Source organism: Schistocerca serialis, chromosome 6 (genome assembly GCF_023864345.2).
Source record: "Schistocerca serialis cubense isolate TAMUIC-IGC-003099 chromosome 6, iqSchSeri2.2, whole genome shotgun sequence".
NCBI lineage: Eukaryota > Metazoa > Arthropoda > Insecta > Orthoptera > Acrididae > Schistocerca > Schistocerca serialis.
Window position 1 is genome coordinate 622,334,279 of NC_064643.1, and position 20,201 is coordinate 622,354,479.

At 47.9% G+C, this 20,201-nt stretch overlaps 1 protein-coding gene across 1 annotated transcript; it reads left to right on the forward strand.

The window, feature by feature from the left end:
• The first annotated feature begins 515 nt into the window (after positions 1 to 515).
• Positions 516 to 19,664, forward strand: LOC126485006 (uncharacterized). Its single transcript, XM_050108611.1, has 3 exons — positions 516 to 693; positions 18,611 to 18,917; positions 19,466 to 19,664. Exons 1-3 carry the CDS (start codon positions 516 to 518, stop codon positions 19,662 to 19,664), a joined length of 684 nt encoding a protein of 227 aa, XP_049964568.1.
• Positions 19,665 to 20,201: the final 537 nt, after the last annotated feature.

Consider the following 20,201-nt stretch of genomic DNA (forward strand, 5'->3'; position numbering starts at 1 on the left):
AGAAAGGAAGGAAACTAAGAACAGTTTTCACTTGGTTACAGCGAGGACAACAATTTTGTAACTTCTACGTTGACAACAGATCACATTTACAAAATGCGTTTGAAATTTGTACCGTTTGCTCGAATGCAAGTATTGCATCGCTCAATCATCCTTTCACGCCATACCCCAACCGCTGCACGTGCATCGAGATACGTCATGTGGTGACGTCACATGTTCAACATTTCTCTTCCATTTTTGGTGTATTTGCGACCCCACGTGTCTTACATTACATTACTTATCTCAGCGTCAGCTACTTTGCTTCTGTGTTTTTAAACGTTAATAAGAATTACTATTATACGATGGCAAATTCGCAGAATTTCTGGCTTGCACGAAGGCGAATCGACCGTCTTTCTTGTGGCGCATCACTTGGAACTGAGCGGTAAGTGGTGCAGGTACACAGTGTATAGCACAGTGGTGTGTGGGGTAACGAGCGGCTCGTCTCCCCCGGAGTGAGCTACGCTACGCTACGCTACGGTATGGCGCGCGAGTTACGGCCGGGGTCAACAGCGTGCATCACGCACAAACACACGCCGCAATATAGCGGCGGCGACGGCGCTGCACCTGCCGCCTGCCCCTGCGTGCACGCAGCACGGCGCGCGTCAGCCCGCGACTGGCGTCAACAGCGCCGGCTGCACCCCTCTGCTGGGACAGGACGTCAGCAGCTGCGCTCACCGTCCTCCACCGGTCACTGAGCTCACCCAAAACTAACGTCTGCTTTTTTCAGCATACTGGCGGAAACGACGGGATCTTGTGATTAAACCAAAGACGGAGTGTTCACACACTAATCACCAGCAAACTAAAATGACGAAAAGAAATTTAGACCTCAACGTCGTGTCAGGTTCAGCAGATAAGAGACGGAACACAAATTTGAAATACGAAAGAAGGGGAATGATATCGCGTGCGGCCTTATATATTTAACCGGTCCACCATTGCTGCAAAGGATGTAGGATAACTACGGCAAGCCTCTGTCAAGATGGGTGGACAGGAACTTGAACCTGGCACTTTTCAAATACGTACTTAATATTTAAACATTTTAGAAAGGCATGTAGTCCACTTTTGGAAATTTGTAAGCGATGATTCACAAAATACTTTTGACGCGACACCTGGACACTATCGGACTTAATAGTACACGCCACCAAAAAGCCCTGAGATACAGGATGCCTTTTGGCTAACGGTGTTCTCTCTGAGAGTGATCGAGTGGAAATCTTATGGACAAGCCTCGTTCTCCCCCTTGGTCTCATTCATTGATGTGTCGCCATAACAAGCCCTTATTTCATTTCTTGTCTTCGGTAAATGTGCAAAAAAAAAAAAAAACTTGTCTAAATGCGTATCGATTTATTTATTTATTTAGTGGGAGCACACAAAAACTAGTCTACCAACCGTTCCGTAGTATCCAATTCCAACTGCAGTCTCAACCGCATATGCATCACCCTCTTTTGATCACCACGCCCTACGACTGTCTACAATTATTATTACACATAACTCCATAATTTCTAGTAACTGAGTTAAATAATTTTGAATGGTAAACAAGGGAAACAGTTGTCAACGCCAAGATTGGTTCGAAAATCAGAGAGATTTACTAGGTTTGGCTCCTACTGGAGGCACCATGCCCTTCTACGCCGTTCAGCCAACCAGGCAGCTAGTGATCTCAGACGATTACAAAAGAGATTATTACGTAGCTACAGAATGCAATTATTCAGTGCCGCAAGTGTCTAACACATGTTACTCTAAAACGACCGGAGCATTAAAATTCGCGACGCCGGGTTCCCTCTTAGCGTTTCCGTTCTGAATAGTTATTGTGTACCGACTCGCCACACATCGTAGTCTGTAACACATTCCATTCGTAACAATACCTATTTGGATTATCTCTGTCTGCTCTGGGACCGAAATTCTAAGATAATGGGCATCCGACATCAATATTATAGATGCACCTGTCGCACGGCGCGACCAGAGGATCAGAGTAAAAAAAATCTAAATATCGATGGAGATATCGTCATTAGCCGTAATCGGGCACTGAAATAATTCAATGGTAAAAGTTGAAAATTTGTTTCAGGCCGGGACTCGAACCCCGATTTCACACTTTAATCGAGCAGTGGTCTTACCCACTTCGTCTATCCGAGCATGCTATTTGTCCGACCCAAATTCCCAACTTATCGCACATTGCTAAGTGCGTCCGAGTCGATTTACCTCATTTGCACACAACGCCGCACCTGGTAGCCACGCGGTCAGAGGCGCCTTGCCATGGTTCGCGCGGCTCCCCTCGTCGGAGGCTCGAGTCCTCCCTGGGGCATGGGTGTGTGTTTTATCCTTACCGGAAGTTAGATTAAGTAGTGTGTAAACCTAGGGACCGATGACCTCAGCAGTTTAGTCCTACAGAAGATTACCACAAATTTCCAAAAATTTGCTCGCAACGTTTCCCGTACTTCCGCAAGAGGTTCTGACGCTATTGTGCATCCGCACTGAGGATATGACAGCAGTCAAGCTTACAGATATACACTGAAGCGCCAAAGAAACTGACATAGGCAAGCGTATTCAAATACAGAGGTATGTAAACAGGCGGAATACGGCGTAGCCGTCGGCAACGCCTATATAAGACAACAAGTGTGTGTCGCAGTTGTTAGATCGGTTACTGCTGCTACAATGGCAGATAATCAAGATTCAAGTGAGACTGAACGAGGTGTTACAGTCGGCGCACGAGCGATGGGGCACAGCATCTCCGAGGCAGCGATGAAGTGGGGATTTTCTCGTACGACCATTTCACGAGTGTACAGTGAATCTCAGGAATGGGGTAAAACATATAATCTCCGACATCGCTGCGGCCGGAAAAAGATCCTGCAAGAACGGGACAAACGACGACTGAAGAGGATCGTTCAACGTGACAGAAGTGCGACTCTTCCGTAAATTGCTGCATATTTCGATGCTGGGCCATCAACAAGTGTCAGCGTGCGAACCATTCAACGAAAAATCATCGATATGGGCTTTCGGAGCCGAAGGCCTACTCGTGTACCCATGTTGACTGCACTACACAAAGCTTCACGCCTCGCCTGGGCCCGTCAACACCGACATTGGACTGTTGATGACTGGAAACATGTTGCCTGGTCGGACGGGTCTCGTTTCAAATTCTATAGAGCGGATAGACGCATACGGGTATGGAGACAACCTCATGAATCCATGGAGCCTGACTGTCAGCAGGGGACTGTTCGAGCTGGTGGAGGCTCTGTAATGGTGTGGAGCGTGTGCGGTTGGAGTGATATGGGACCCCTGATACGTCTAGAGACGACTGTGACAGGTAATACGTACGTAAACACCCTGTCTGATCACCAGCATCCATTCATGTCCATTGTGCATTCCGACGGACTTTGGCAATCCCAGCAGGACAATGCGACACCCCATACGTCCATTATTGCTACAGAGTGGCTTCAGGAACACTCTTCTGAGTTTGAACACTTCCGCTGACCACCAAATTCCCCAGACATGAAAGTTATTGAGCATATCTGGGATGCCTTGCAACTTGCTGTTCAGAAGAGATCTCCACCCCCACGTACTCTTACGGATTTACGGACAGCCTTGCAGGATTCATGGTGTCAATTCCCTCCAGCACTACTTCAGACATTAGTCGAGTCCATGCCACGTCGTGTTGCGGCACTCCTGCGTACTCGCGGGGACCTCGATATTAGGCAGGTGCATCAGTTCTTTGGGTCTTCAGTGTTATATATATCTATGGCATCTGTTCTGTGTGACATGTCCGACAGAACAGAAATCATCCATGTAAATGAAATCTATTCAAACGGATCTCAAGGATCTACCACTCCTCTGGACACTGAACGGTCGTCTGCTAATGACATACTGATAATATATAACCTTTGTTCTGGGTACTAATCTCGCTAACGCTTCCATCTCCTGAAGACAGCCGCAGGAGTGATATCGCAACACATCACCATAATACACCCTATCAAGTCCAGACAGACGGACACTGAAGTAGCGACCATGCGCTCCAAGTAGCGACCATGCGCTCCTGTCTCTCTTCCAGTGCTGCTGGCAGTAATGAATTCCATCACAGTAATTTTTAAAGCACCATTCTGCACCTACATGTAAACGTAAATAAAACCCATGCTGTCTCCTGAAGTATAGAGTGGAGATCGCGACAGCTAGTATTAAGAAATGTGTTGCCCTGTTCCTTACCATTCGCGCGACCTAAGTTTTAAAATTTGGTACTTTATACTAATCATGTACTCTAGAGTCAAGTTTGACGAGAATGACGACTGAGTTACGCTTGTAACTAAACCGAGTCTGAAAATACTGTACGGGAAGCTGCTTTGGCAGGGATTAGGATTCACCCATTAGTTGCCGAGGTATCCATTAGGGAACCACATACTTTAACCTCTTAGCAACGCCATCTGTGTGTCTCAGAGAAAACTAGGATGTTTACGTCTTTCACAGGACGGAGAGTGTAGAAGCTAACATAACGTGAGTGATTTCTGTTGACCACACTTGCTTATTTTCCTGCTCCACTCACCACTTCTTATCACAATTGCGAAACGCGAGTTTTGAAGGCAGATCAGAAGTTGCTGATCGAGGCTTAATATGGTCGTACTGCATTTGTAGGTCACTGTTGATTACGATAACAGCATTTTTTTCGTATCAGCGTAATTTGTGTGGGTACAGTGGAAACAAGCACATAAAGCCCCATTTGGGGGCTCACAGCTGATATTGACAGGAAATTCAGCTCATATTTTGTAAATACCATAGTAAATACCATTTTACAAGAAATAGTTCGATAAATGCTTCTTTCTTTGAAGGAACTTGAAGACTCGTGAATTCCCAGAACTTCTGAGATTCTGAGAGTGAAGATGACGGCAACAATGGTTCTATAGACATCGTGGAACTTCCTCCAGGATGGTGTGACACCATAATGCAGATATGCTAACTGAAGATTTTGTCAATTTTGTAGATTGTAAATATGAAGTGACGATTCTTTCGGTAAACGTCAAGATGTTGTTTAGGTTAATGTTGGAGGGGAAAGTTAGGGATACGCAATATCGTTTGAAGAGAGTAAGCTTGTGAATGTTTAAAAGAAAGATATTATCGTCCCTCAACCTAAACTGATCACAGAGTATTACAAGCATAAGGGAAGAGTGGGACAGGATGGAACGGAAACGTCCAAAAATACAGAATCAAAATAAGATGTAAAGGTGGTACTTCCCTTTGCTCACCAACGCCACAGACCTAGTGTTGGTGAGCTCCTAGGTACTGTTTAATCTCACCAACGATAACATTTCCTTGCTGTATAACACATGGATGGTTCCCAGGACACATCTGGTCCAAAAATGACTGGTCAGAAATCCTTCGCTAAATCCTCAAAGAATCGTGTTCCTGTTGGCATTATAACATCCGAAAAACACACTCGAACGCACAGAAATGGTCAGAAAAGAGACATGTGAAGTATGTGCGAAAAAAGCAAAAAAATAATGCTGTAAATGCGATGTGGGACTACACAGGGAATGCTGTGAACAGCGGCATTACAAATAGATGGTGTGTGTCATGATTCTCATTTGAGGATCGGACTAAAAGTTTAAATTCCTCAAAGAATGCTGCTGCCGTACTTGAAATGTGTGTTTTTCTTCCTATCTGGATGTAAGTGAATAGTAATAAAAATTTAGTGGTTAACACGTTAAGAAAACCTAACAGATGGATTAGTAGATTTTTGAAATATCATAGCGGTGACAGCACTTACACCGAAAAACATCATCTTCATCCGATCGTTGATGAAGACAGTTTTCCGACGTTACACACGCCACGGTAGGATCTTGCAGTAATAACCCTAACGTGTTTACACAGTATCTCCCCTGACTCTCTAATGTCCTTCCATTCGATTACGTAGAAAACAGGACTCACAGCATAAGAGAAAACTTCTCCATTCAGAAGAGGTCTAACTTGTGCAGGTGACATGGTCATCCGTTTACTCCCGAACACCATGAGCCATAAGCTGTATTGGCTTGGCATCTGAGTTTCCCCTCTAGTAGGCGCCCCTGTTGTGCTTTGACGTAGTGTCGACTAATCCCGAGGCATATTCTATGGGGTGTTCTCACACTACTTCAATAGCCTTTCGCTATTCGCAAAAAGAGTCAGAGAAGCACGTGAAGAAAATTTAAAAAATACAATAATAATAGCTCAAAAAACCTACAATAATCAATCATTTTTAGCAGCTATAACTAGTTTTCATATTCTTTTTCTGCTTTCCCCGCGCTATATACAGAGAGTTCAAAAAGAAGTTACGAATACTTTGAAAGGTGGTAGTACTCTTCGTTACAGGAAAAATAAGTCCAATAAACATGGATCCGGAAACGCATACTTTTCGAGATACACACGTGTTTACCGGAGCGGCTGCGCGACGCTTGGTTGAGGATATCAGCACAGTCGTTGCATTGGCGCTTCGTCAAATGTGTCGGCAGGGTATCATGATGTCTTACTCACAGTACTCTACCTACCATTAGGTGGTATGCAGTCAGTTGTGAGGTTCGAGTCGTGTTGTATGGCTCTGAGCACTATGGGACTTAACATCAGAGGTCATCAGTCCCCTAGAACTTAGAACTACTTAAACCTAACTAACCTAAGGACATCACACACATCCATGCCAGAGGCAGGATTCGAACCTGCGACCGGAGCAGTCGCCCGGTTCCAGACTGAAGCGCCTAGAACCGCTCGGCCACACCGGCCGGCAGTCGTGTTGTAGGCTATGTTGGTTTTCGTTGTGTTTGTTTGCCTCACTGTACAGCACTGTCAACCTTGGGTGCGTATCATGGTGATTTACCTTTTCTAAATGCGGATTCATTTACGTGTTTGCTCTTATTGTGCTGTTTCTACGTACAAATGGTGTAGTACATTTACAGTTTCTCTCTTCCGCCACTTGTTAGCAGTGGACGCCTACTACTCGACAAGTGAAACGGCGGATACGATGTTCTGATATGATTTAGCAAACCGACGTAGCCTGGGAGCTCGTGCCCCTCTACGCTGAAAAATATCTAGAGCACAGAGTGCCCTCTGATAAGCTGTTCGACAGATTTTTCCTAAGTCTGAGGGACACAGGTGCCTTTGCACCACGGAAGACTGACAGTGGAAGGCTCCGCAGAGTTTGCACGTCTGACGTGGAGGTGCGTCTGCCACGTTCGATGAAAGAAACCTCTGCGATCAGTGTCCGATAATTATCAGCAGTAGAAGACCTGTCGCACTCTCTTATATGGGCGGTACTTCATGAACAATTGCTGTACCCATCTCATCTACAGCGCGTTCAAGCCCTAAGGCCACAGGATCATCATGGCAGAAGACGATTCTGTCAATGGCTGTTGCAGAAGTGTGCCGCAGATCCATTGTTCACATCCAGAATTTTATTTACCGATGAGGTAAAAAAAAAGAATTATCAACTGTATACCATTAAGAGTGTAACAATGACAAGTCTTTGCTGTTAGATTCAGAAGCATCCGACCCACTATACATTTCAAGGCGGTGGGTTACTCTGTACTGTTAATGAAATAAATAAATAATACATGGTTCACAAGAGATGGTGTTGTGAATTTCCACAACCAGCACGTATGGGCAGACGTAAATCCGCAAGCAATTCAGGAAAGAGGGCATCAACACCGATTCTCAGTCAACGTATGAGCAGGTGTATTTGGCGATAGATTAATAGGCCCATACGTACTATCACAAAAGTTAACCGGGGCGCATTATTTAGACTTTCTCATTAATGTATTGCCTACCTTGCAGGAGGCTGCGCAATTGCAGCAATGAATACAAACGTGATTCATGGATGATGGCGCACCAGCACGCTTTCGTCACAATTTTCACGAACATCTGACGCAAACATTTCTGGACCGCTGGATCGGTCGAGGGAGGCGGGGAGGGCACACCTTGACCTGCTCGTTTCCCAGACCTCAATCCCCTAGCCTTTTGATTATAGGGACACTTGAAGGAATTTGTCTACGCCACGCCAATCAACGATGTGTGGACAGTACGGGTCACGTCTTCAATGGGTGCCAGCATGCACAACGCCCGGGTATACTTAAAAGGGTGCGTCGTTCCTTACGCCGGAGGGCAGAGGAGTGCATTGTCATGGATGCACACCACGTTGAACACCTCATGTAAACACGAGTTTATTGCAGGAAGTACGTATTTCCAAACCCATGTTTATTGGACGTATCTCAGAAAGTGTGCATTTCCGGAACCATGTTTATTAGACTTATTTTTCTCGTTTCGATGAGTACTACCACCTCTCAAAGTATTCGACAGTATTTTTTGAACACCCTGTATAAAGCACATGCTCACCAGGCCGTGTCGCGTCGAATATCGTACGCCACTGGCGGTAAATTATGCTAATCGAGGTTTAGTTGAATCGAGTTTAAGAACTTTTCTAGTATCCCTCATTATAATAATTGTTTATGTCAGCTTCTACTAATTTTTTTCTCGAGAACAACTGTACTCGCATTCCGTAAAAGCTATTTCAAATGCCGACCATCATTCCTGATTGAAAATGAGTATTTCGGCCGCCCACAAAAACAGCCAGTATCTCACTCTCCTACTTTCCAAGCTTTACCGAAGCTCTCCTGCGGAACATTAATTCTCCAAGGGTGTGGTTCAGCCATTTCTCAGGGATATCGTTTCTTCCGTGAGTGTTAGTATCTCATTTCTTGGCCGTGCCTGTGGGCTTTCCTTTGGCCACTGTCTCCAACAAGGTACTGTTTCTGGAGGAAGGAGGCTTCCTTCATCCTGGAGCAGAAGGGCCAGGTCTCCCACAAATCCTCCTGAATGGCTTGTGACCAGAGCCTACAAAGCCGGGCGATTACTTCCTCAGTGACGGTCGGTGTTTCCAACATCTTTGCACAAAAAGTTATTAACGCTCCTCCACGAAGCAGCAGCTTACAGGAGCGCTGCAAGCAGGAGCAGGGAATGGACAATGAGAATGCCTCCTGTGGTGTACGGGAAGTTGTATAAGTTGAGTGACTACAGGAGGAAACAAGATAACTTACACAACATTTCTAGTTCTTGTGATACATGGCAGCTAGCTCTAAATGTAGAAAAATGTAAATTAATGCCGATAAGTTGGAAAAACATACCCATAATGTTCAAATACGATATCAATAGTCTCCTGCTTGACAGTCGCGTCTTTTAAATATCTGGGCGTAACTTTGTAAAGCGATATGAAATGAACCGAGGATGTGAGAACTGTGGTAGGGAAGGCGAATGATTAACTTTGGTTTATCGGGAGAATTTTGGGAAGGTCTTGTTGATCTGTGCCACCTAGAATCGACAGTAGTGGGCGTCAGACGGTGACGTAAACGGCATCAATCAAACCCTTCCTTTCCCTGGGGCGTTGATTCCCATACATTCGCGGTCGAAAACGACGGTTGGCAGTGCTACGAGAAACAGAAAGATGTTCTTGACAACATCTGACATTGCTGGCATCCCTGGACGTTTCAGCCGTTCTCTAAGGACACTGTGGGGATGATTTCGCATCGAACGTGGTCGCTCCCCTTTGAAGCGCAGCAATTTTTGCTCCTGTGTACAGGCTGGAACCACTAGAGACCGTTCAAAACCACTCAACGAAATACGAACTTCCTCCGAAGCAGCGACGGTACTTACGCTTTTTCAGTCCTCTTATTGAGTGATAACTCGGGAGCGCAGCATTAATATGTGCGTAAATAAAACGGTAAAGGGCCCTCTAAAACATCCCCCCACCCTCCCAGTTCGGCAAGACTCTCGGTGGTATCCATCCACAATTTTTGAGTACGTAACTTCAGGAATTTTAGACACCAAATCAGCCTGGCACTGCTCTGGCTCCTGAAAGTTAGGCAACCCTTTCGGCACTCGTTGGGTGCACTTTGCCTAACTTCAGGCGGGAGGTGCCTTTATAGACGTTTAAATTTCCATGATGACATTTCAAGATACCTGGCACCTCGTTGCAGATGTTTGCATTTATTTGTGTGTCGTGAAGGTCGTTACTACACCAATAGTAACAGAAGTTTTAAGACGGTTATTGTAAAACGTCATCAGCAAAGGAAAAATGTTTCGACGGGTAAATAACATGTAAATGTCTAAAGATGATGTCCACATAATACGAATGTTGTCTCAAAAACGCATGTTCTCAAGCAGAGTCTGTGGGCACGGCGTGTTGAAAAAGGGGTGCTAATCATATCGGTGCGTTACCCCATAAAGCACGAACATTAACGTCACGCACGCTACAGTTTTGACTTTATGCGCCAGGAGCACTGCTATCGCATCACGTGACGAGGCAGCCCGCGAGCTTAAGTATGTGAATCAAACTCGCAGGTCATCAAAGGTTACCCACGCCTGTCGTAATGCATGGTGATCACCACAGTCTTGACAGCAGTGACTCGAAGAGCAGAGTAATAGCGACCAGAGGGTTCGTTTCATTCTGTCAGCGGCGCGGAGGGACGGCGAAAGTGGCACAGAAAGGAGGCTGGGTGCGCGCGAGTCAGCTGCAGTCCGCGGCGCCCTGGTGCGGTCCGAGGGCCTCCATTCAGCCGCTGCAGCAGGGGGAGCCGAAACACGAGCATACAAATTAAAGGAGACGTGACGGCCCGTCGGCAGCGGCGCCGAGCCACTGCGCGCCGCGCCGCTTTCATCTCTTTCCGGAAGACGGCATCGATTCCGCTAAAAGCCACGTCGAATCGTAGTGTGGGAGGCGCCGCCGGCCAAAATAAACTGCGACCGTTCCAACGGAGTGTCACACGCACAGCTTCCTAAGAGCTACTAGCATCTGGAAATCGAGACTCGCTACACCGGTGGCGGAAACTGTTTCCTTTTCTCGACAAGGAAGGTGCGCCGAGGCGAATGTGACGCTTAAATCTCTCGCAGAATGAAACTTGTTTTGGCGTGAGAGCGGGCGGGCAGGCTTTAAGGAGAGCAGAGGAGCGGCTAGGAGAGGAGAGAGGAGTGTGTCGGGGCTGCCCTACACGCTGGATCAATAGGGCGGCGGTGACTGTCACCGTCGCCGGCGCACACCTGGCCGGGAGCCGCACACATTTGCGCCGCTCGTAACTCGCGACTCACGGCCGAGACGAGCCACACACCGCAAGGAGGCTGCAGCCGGCGGAACGAGTGCCGAGGGGAGAAGAAGTCGGCACCGGTACCCGTCTCGGTCACATCAGCGTGAAGGCTAGCGGCACTGCCGCTTACAGAAATTAGGAGGTTCACCACGGAAGTGTTTCCGGACCCTTTATGTTGTGTTGTATATTTACTGCCTTGCAGTCGATATTAATATTAGCCTCAGACTTTTCGCAAACGATTCGGTTTTTTTATAATGAAGAACTGTCTGAACCGATCTGCACGAACATTGGGACCTCGATAAGAATTCAAAATGGTGCAAAGTTTGGCAATTTACTTTAAATGTTCACAAATGTAAAACCGCGCACTTTAAAAAACGAAAAAATATAATATCCTACGCCTAAACTATAAATGAATCACAAGTGACATCGCTCCACTCACACAAATATCTGCGTGTAACAGCTTGTACGGATACGAAATGAAACAATCACATACGTTCAGTCGATGAAAAAGACTTTGCTTCATTGCAAGGATACTGGGAATTTGACATTAGTGTACAAAGGAGACAAAACTCATGTGAGCGGTCCTGGAATACTGCTCAAGTGTGTGACACCCGTATCAAACAGGGCTAACAGGGAATAGCGAAAGGATACAAAGAAAAGCAACACGACTGGTCATCGGTTTTGTTAACCCATGTGAGGTACTGAAAAAACTTAACTGGTTAACATTAGGAGATAGACGTAAACTGTCTCCACAAAACCTACTCAAAGTTTCGAGAGCCAGCTTTAAATCGATAATCTAGGACTGCAAAACTCAAGGATGACACAGATCAAGTAACATAACGTATTACCAACTCAGTGGAACTTAATGAAGTTTGGGAGCATGTTGCCAGTCGTGCATAGGAAGTTCGACGTCACACAGTGTGAGATCAACGTGACTACAGCGCCAAACAGGACTGACCCGGATACACGAGGTAGTTGGAGGGTCGGAAAAATACAGCGTGTGTCAATCAGCTAGCAGTTACGGCGCACTGTGATTGTGTTCATTACAACACGGCCTGGAGACAACATTTGGATGAGTTCACACGGGAAAGAATCATCAGGAAACAGGAAAAAGGCCGAAATGCGACGAGTGTAGCCGAAAAATTTGGTACTGCTCACAAGACTGTTTCACGCGCATGGGCAGAGTTCCGAACCACGGGTACTGCTGCCCGAAGGAGAGGAAGTGGTCGATCACTGTCAACTACAGCAACGGATGACAGCTACGTAGTGCAACAGGCAAGAAAGGATCCACGCCAAATACCGGGTGCAATTGCAACCACATTTAAAACGACTGCAACGCACGCATTTAGCGCGCCACCGTGGCACGGCGACTGCATGGGGGAGGTCTCTTTGCCCGAAGACCAAAGTGTTGCGTTCCCTTGTCAGCCGCAAATCGGCGGCACCGTTTGCGAAGTTGCCAAGAGCGTAGAGACTCGACCAACGACGAGTAGTGTCGCGAGCTCTTTTAGGATGAGAATACATTACGTCTAAGTAGTGATTCTGGACGCACCATCATGCGGTAAAGAGGTGGGAACACATAGTGCACCCACAAGCATTATCGAACATGATAGTTTTGGTGGTCCAGGTGATATGGAGTGGGGAAACATAATGTTGCATGGGCTTAATGATGTCCAAATTTCTGAATACAGTGCATTCACCGATCAAAGTTATTGGGACACTGTATTTCTTCCTCACGTGGGTCTTTTCAGGGGTGAATTCAGCCCTGACTTTGTTTTTATACATGAGAATGCGCGACGACGAACTGCGCAGAGCCGTCCGTTGTGGCCGAGCGGTTCTAGTCGCTTCGGTCCAGAACCACGCGACGGCTACGGTCGCAGGTTCGAATCCTGCCTCGGGCATGGATGTGTGTGATGTCCTTAGGTTAGTTAGGTTTAAATAGTTCTAAGTCTAGGGGACTGATGACCTGAGATGTTAAGTTCCATAGTGCTCAGAGAAATTTCAAAAGCGCAGGTGGATCTACTCTTGAGAGGATATATGGCGAATGGACTAAGCTGCCCGTCCCCTCGACTTGAATCCGATTGAGCACGAGGGAGATGCGTTGGGGAGACGTACTGCAGCATGACCATCCACATACACCAACGACCATCCAACAACTGTCAACCGCTCTGCTAGAGGAATGTAATACCATACCAAAATTATAAGCACAGGAGCACGTTGCAGAGCGTACAATGCCGTCGTGGTAATCACAGGCCCTATCAATAACCACGTCCCTCTTTTTGTAACGTCCAGGGGACCACCATGAATCCCAGTGGCTTTAGTGTAGTTACTGCCTCTGAATGCAAGTGTCACTTCTGTTCGTCTCATTACGTATTTCTTTCAGTTTCCTTCCGCGATACACGGTAGCAATTCTTTGTTACGTGTGGTCCAAGTTTCATCGAGCTATTTTAGTTGACAGCGATATCATGCAAATGTTACTTCAGTCCTGAAGTTTTACTACAAACCCCCCCCCCCCCCAATTGCATCGCAAGGACAATACTAATTACAGCTCGCACAAAGGAGCTGAAGCAATCATTCTTCCCGTCCTCCATACGTGAATGGAACTGGAATGACTTTCCGCTATGCACCTCACAGTGGTTTGCAGAGTATGGATGTATAACCAGATAAACGAGAAAGGGGTGGTAACAGACTAATTATTAAAAACCAGTGAACTGCTGCAGCGGCAAGACAATGGAGTTCGTATTCGGAAGGACAGTGGTTCTAATGCCTGTCAACCATCCACGTTCAGGTTTCCTGTGTTTGTCTTAGACTGGCTAAGGAGAATGTCTGGATAGTTTCTCTGGAAGGACACGGTCGGTTTTCCTCCCCAACTTTTCCGATTCCCAATTTGTGATCCGTCCCTAATGACCTCGTTAACGACGGGAGGTTAAACATTAATCTTACAACGGTTTTTACTCATTAAACCATTAAGAAGTTAGGTATATTTTCATTCTCTAAGATCACATGAAAAAAATACTGATGTAACACTTCATTCAGGAAGATAAAGAAACGAAGATTGGTATTTAATGTCACATCTACTTCAAGGCCACTAGATACTGGACATTAACTCGCGTTGACGAAGACGACAGCGAAATCGACGGTTGTTCACTTAAAGGAGCCGTTACGGCGTTCACATGAAGTGATGCTGAAACAGAACTAGGAAACTAATCTGGTCAGCTGCCCCTCACGAATCAAGTCCCGGGTGCTAACAATTGCGCAGCCTTACTAGCTTTCTAGACAGCAGCATTAGTCTGAAGAAAGAGTATTATTTACTCTCGTTTATTTGTCCTGTCTATAAACTCCAAACATGAGCTGCGACTGAAGTCCTCTACCGTAGCGGACAAGGATGTCCGACGACTGGTTTGTACTACGCTCTTTAGGATCTGGCGCGTGTATCAGTTAATTTAGAAGGCTCACCAGAGCCACCACTACTTTCAGTGCTCCCTTGGCATTTCCACTTCACAATAACATCGTCACTAGCGGTCTACAAATGACATGAAATCCTTTTCACCGAAATCTACAACCTGTAAGACTCCACGATTATACGCTCTTTCTTAACTCGACCTGAAAGAAGTGTAACGAGATAAACGCGTTCTGCATGGACACACATGGTATATGCTGAATACAATAGCCTGACGCCAACTGTTCAATGGTGAGACTTACAGTCACACAATGTAGCAAAGTTACGTTTAAAAGTAAAATCATTTACAATAACAGCTTAACTTTCAGTGCGTACCAGACTGAAAATGTGTAAAAATTATACTTGTTGCGGAGAAAGAGTGAAAAGCACTGGCTATTGTATGTCTATGAATCGTGGAAAGGAACAGAGCAATCACCACCGTTGCCTGATTGTCAGCAATAATGACAACCGCTGGCGTGTCAATTCCCGGGCACCATATCGGATTTACCTAGAAGGGGCCCACTTGTTTCCAAGGGTCCAAACGCGAAAATTCTTGAATAAATAGGCAGCAAAACTTACACGTGATATATACGAAATAATAATAATAATAATAATAATATCTAGACACAAGAACAGATCATATGCTGCACATGAGTTGGGGGGGGGGGGGGGGTTGTTTGGGGCAGGAGACCAGACAGCGAGGTCATCGGTCTAGGGAAGAATGGGGAAGGATGTCGGCCGTACCCTTTCAAAGGAACCATCCCGGCATTTCCTGCAGTGATTTAGGGAAATCACGGAAAACCTAAATCAGGATGGCCGGACGCGGGATTGAACCGTCGTCCTCCCGGCATGAGTTGGGATGTAGGAATATGATACATAATATTTTAACATAATTTCAAATAAATAATATATATCAAAGTGTAATGGTGTTTAACGAAAAAGCATAAAATATCTACTTAAATAATGTAAATAATTTTAAAAGTCTAAACTCTACATTTTGGCCGTTTGGCGCACAGATATATATTCATCCGGAATCCAGGAGGCAGATGATACTCGTCTACTGTACTACGCTCGAATGCTATACCACAACTTTGTAATTTATAATTCTAAAGTACTCTGTACTGTATAACAATGGACTAACCTCACTACACTACACTGTCCTACACTATTGTACTTGGTGTCAGAAGGAAACTGGATTCCCTCATTTATCTGGATAGATAGCCCCCGGCGCGCTAACGCCGAGCTCAGAATTCACAGGGCCTTTACTGCCGCGCTACCCAACGTTGAGGAGCTTAGGAGCGGACTGCCAGGATCTCAGCAAATCCTTCCTGGTCGTTCTTGAGAGTCACCTTCTGGCTGGTAGGTGAACGCTCTGCCGTGGTGCGCCTCGTTGTGACGATATAGGCCTATGCCTTTCGTGAGGACAGCAAGCTTACAGTGGGTCAAAGTAATTATCTTACGACGATTGCGAAATGTATTCTAGCAGAATTAAGGAAAACAATCGAGCATAAGAGATACCGATTGGATGGGATTATGATTGGAATGAAGAATTCCATCAAACAGACGACAGCACATTCTTAAGGGAGAAAAAAATACTGATATGTAGAAGTAACTTCCGTGGTACCCCAATGAAGTATTATAAGACCGTTACTATTCACTGTATTTATAAATGTCCTAGGGGGTATTGCCAGAAGCACCACGGGTCTGTTCGCGGGTGATGCTGTTGCATACAGAAAAGTAGGGACGGTAGAAAATCGTAGCGAAAAGCCGGAAGACCTGCAGTGAAATGGGCGAGAAGACCCGTAATTGTACGGTCAGTGCAAGCAGTCATATCCACTACTACATAATCGTACGCAGCGGTTTAAAGTGGAGCGACTACATGAAACTAACCGTACGAGTCGTACATGTCAGATTGACATTCGCTGAAAGAACCCACGAAATGTGTCATACCGACCAAGAAAGTAGCTTACAAAACCTCCGTCTGACAGATACTTGAATACCGCTCGTCAGCCCTGAGACCAGTCCGGAGGAGGACTTAGGGAAAAATAAAGATGATAAGAAGAAGAGCAGCGGGAAGTGAACAGGAATCAGGGTATGTGACAGTGGTGTACAGGGTAACCTCCAGCACTCAGGGTCTTGGGGACGGCCAAACGGTGCCAGGTGGGAGGCGGCCGACACTTTGCCGCAGCCGGCGTGCAGGCTGCACACGCGAGGCGCCCCCCCCCCCCCCCCCCCCCTCCCCCACGCGATGTGCCCGCCGGCCGTTATCGCGCTCCTTCTGCAGCACGCGACGGCCGCGTTAGCCGGCCAGGGCTTTTAAAAGGCGCAGTCACGCGGCCACAGCTCCTCTGCAACGAGCTAGCCTTCTTTGGCCGCAAAACATACATTCGTATATTCGGGATTCACATCTCTTCCCTGTGCCAGTCGAGTGCACAGATTCACATTCTAGCATAGACATATTATCCAATACAGGGGAGAAACCGTCTTAGCAACAGGGAGAAGATGTTACCAAAGTATGAACCAATAGTTTTGTCATATAAACCGGCAATAGGCCCTATGTCACGAGGACAAGACATTTAGTTTCGATATCTTATAAACTCTTCACACTGACAATACTCTTTTCGAAACCAACAGACATACACAAAACTCCTAATTTCTGCACATCTGCGTATTAGCGGGGGCGCGGGGGGGGGGGGGGGGGGGGAGTGTTTACCACAAGGATTCCTGACACAGTATTAATGTCGATTTTCAGGCTCGTGAGATGAATTACCTAGGGCCAAGAGATTTGGAATATGCCGAAACAAATGCTTCTTATTACAGGAACCTATTATTAAATATCCGTTATCTCGAAAATCTATGATGCGATAACTAAGATTGGGATGCAATACAGCGTAGCACTGACTTTTTTATCTTCATTTTCAATTCTTTAGTCATCCTACCGGTATGATTACATTCTGAATCCTTATCGTCTCAAGCGAATCTTTTCATCCATACGCACCTTCTACACGTAACAACCTTGATGACCTGTAATACACAATCTAATCTTTCTCGGTCCAATAATTCTCCCGCTATCCCTAAGGTCATCTAAATGCTGTAACTCATTATGAGAGGTCCTAGTAATCTATCTGTTTACCTAATATTGTTTTTCCATAGACTCCTTTCCTCATCTGTTCTTACTAGAGTCTATTCATTTCTGGCACAAACAATTATTACTGTCGATGCATATCGGTAAAGAGCGCCAAAGCACAGTATGGAAATGACTGCCGTGGTTAAGGAGTGTCAGAAATTGTAATACACGCACAAAATAGGAACACGTCTGATCCTAACACCACAACATAATTGCCGCAGTGGAGGAACACTAGTTTCTGTCGAGATCAAGGCCTGCACAGACGGAGGAGACAGATTCCTACAAAGAAAATTATGCTGAGGCGTCCAATAAAGGTTTTTTGGTCTCGACAGCGATCTAGCCACTTTAGTACAGAAGTTCGAAAAATGCAGCAATTCTGCGTGGTAGTTTCCTCGGTTTGACGCCGAGAAAGAACAAATGGAAGCAGCCCATACCGTAGCTACCTCAAGCGGAAAGACTCTTGAAAATAAATGCGACAGACGAATGTGTCCTCCCAAAGACACCACGCTCGATTTCTCATCCCTTGCAGTACGGTGTCAGCTTTTTCAGGATTTGCCAAACATTACTGAATCTTCAACTTTATGGCAGGATACGCTTCCTGACGACACAGTCGTCAAGGTAACGTCAGGGAGGGAAGTCCTGTGCGCCATTTGCCTGTGAATCGTGCAAAATGTATAACGTGTGCTATCGTATTTTAACTGTACGTGTATCGCATTGCCTGAGGCGGCATGCGTGGATTTTTTTAAACGAGGGTGGAAAATCGCATAAAACTCAGACTTAGGCTCGCCGGTGTACCAGTTCAGGGTCGTTAATCCGCCGCGCAGTTTGGATCCTCGTCTAGCTCACACTCGTGTACGAAGAGCTTGCGCTTTAGAGTTACTTTAAACGAGCAGATCAAAGACAGTAGTAACAGCAATGGCTATTAACAGCGGGGTGCGGATCTAGGGAGCGCACTGGGAATATCTGTGGAATGCTGTGGGTCGTGGCAATTGGCCTCCGGCGAGGGGAAATGGGACGAGGCCAGCGCTAAGGCAGCCCTGCAGCAGGACGGCCCGGGTGGCAGGGCCAGGGGATGCTCACAGCCGGCGATTTTCGCAGCAGCAGCAGCAGCGGCGGCGGCGGAGGCGGAGGCGGCGGCGGCGGCGGCACGCGACGCCGGCCCTGCCGTCCGGGGGCCCGCTAGTAGCGAGCACGGCCTGCAGAGGCGCGCGCGGCGCTCGCTATCGAGCTACGGCGGCGCGGGCGGGCGGGGGCGGGGGACGGGCGGCGGCGGCGGCGGCGGCGGTCCAGTAGCGGCGCGGCGGCGGCGCCGGCACGCGCCCGGCCCGCTGCCGCTCCCGACTCACACACGCGCCGACCGCCGAGTACGAGCCGCCACGCGCGCGCACACACGGGGAAGGACCAGCGCCGAGGAGGCGGCGGTGGCGGCGGCGGCGCGGCAGACGCCGGCGGGCCGGTGGGCCCGCGAGGAGCCGGGGGCTGCAGCGCTGCGCGCCCGCCGCGTGATCAATACGGCGCCCGAGGCCAGCCGCCGCCGCCACGCCCCCGCCCACCACCCTGCCCGCCTGTCGGCCGGCCGCCGGTGCCGGCTGCGGCCGCGCCGCGGCGCCAGCGTCGCCGGCACCGCAGTCGCCGGCACCCGGCTTCTCCGAGCACAACACCACTGCGCGGCGTGGCGCCTCCACGAGCACAATGCTACGCTTTAGCTGGTTGAATCCGGGCCAAATTGTACCACAGTTGAAGACATTTGGTCCCCTTCAACCAGCTGTAGTTGGCATTATGAGCGACGCGGTTCGCAAGCCCCCGACGGAACTCGACGCCGCACACGCACGTCTCGGAAAAGATGAGAAGAGAGAGAGGAAACTGCGAGTCGTCGTCGGTGGAGATCGATAGGCGCGCGGAGGCCGCGTGCGGCGACTGCGGCGGCCACGGACCCGCCGCCGGCCACCGGCCGAGGGACGCCGGGACGCCGGCGCCGCCTCCGCTGGCGCGCCGCTGACGCCCGCTGCGCCGCTGCCCGGCCGACGGCCTCCGCTCTGCAGCAATTAGTTGCGCCGCCCGCCGGCAGAGCGCGTCGTCAGTAGGCGTGGCCGCCGCTAAACGCAAAGCATGTGCTCTACCCGCGCTGCCTGGCCGTGAGTAAGCTTCGCTTTGCCGCTAATAACGCATCTGCGCCGAGCTGCACATTATCAGTATCAGTAGTAGTAGCACGTAGATACTGGTGTTTCGCTCTTGTCGATAAAAATTTCTCTACGCTTGTACTGTAGATGTAGCAGTCACTAGTGATCCGAGCACGTCGTTTCGGGTCCGCAGAGCCAGCAGTTACATAATGCTCTCAGTATGTCGCGGGACCCTAGCTCGAAAAGTTCCACCTCGCATCATTTCCCATATTAGGTCACTGGATGCTTCAGTTTACGTGCAAGGTTCCCTTACGACTGTAAACGGAAGGTCTGTAAGTGGAGGGGCCGGTATCCGTGATCGTGAGCTCAAGGCGAAGTGCACGTCCCGGCGAGACACGCCTCCCTCGGGCCGCGTG

Coding starts and splice junctions, on each gene's coding strand:
- LOC126485006 (XM_050108611.1), top strand. CDS start 516: ATGGCGCGCGAGTTACGGCCGGGGTCAACAGCGTGCATCACGCACAAA. Junction 694..18,610: donor CCCCTCTGCTGGGACAGGAC/GTCAGCAGCTGC, acceptor GTGCGGATCTAG/GGAGCGCACTGGGAATATCT. Junction 18,918..19,465: donor GGCGGCGCGGGCGGGCGGGG/GCGGGGGACGGG, acceptor GCGGTTCGCAAG/CCCCCGACGGAACTCGACGC.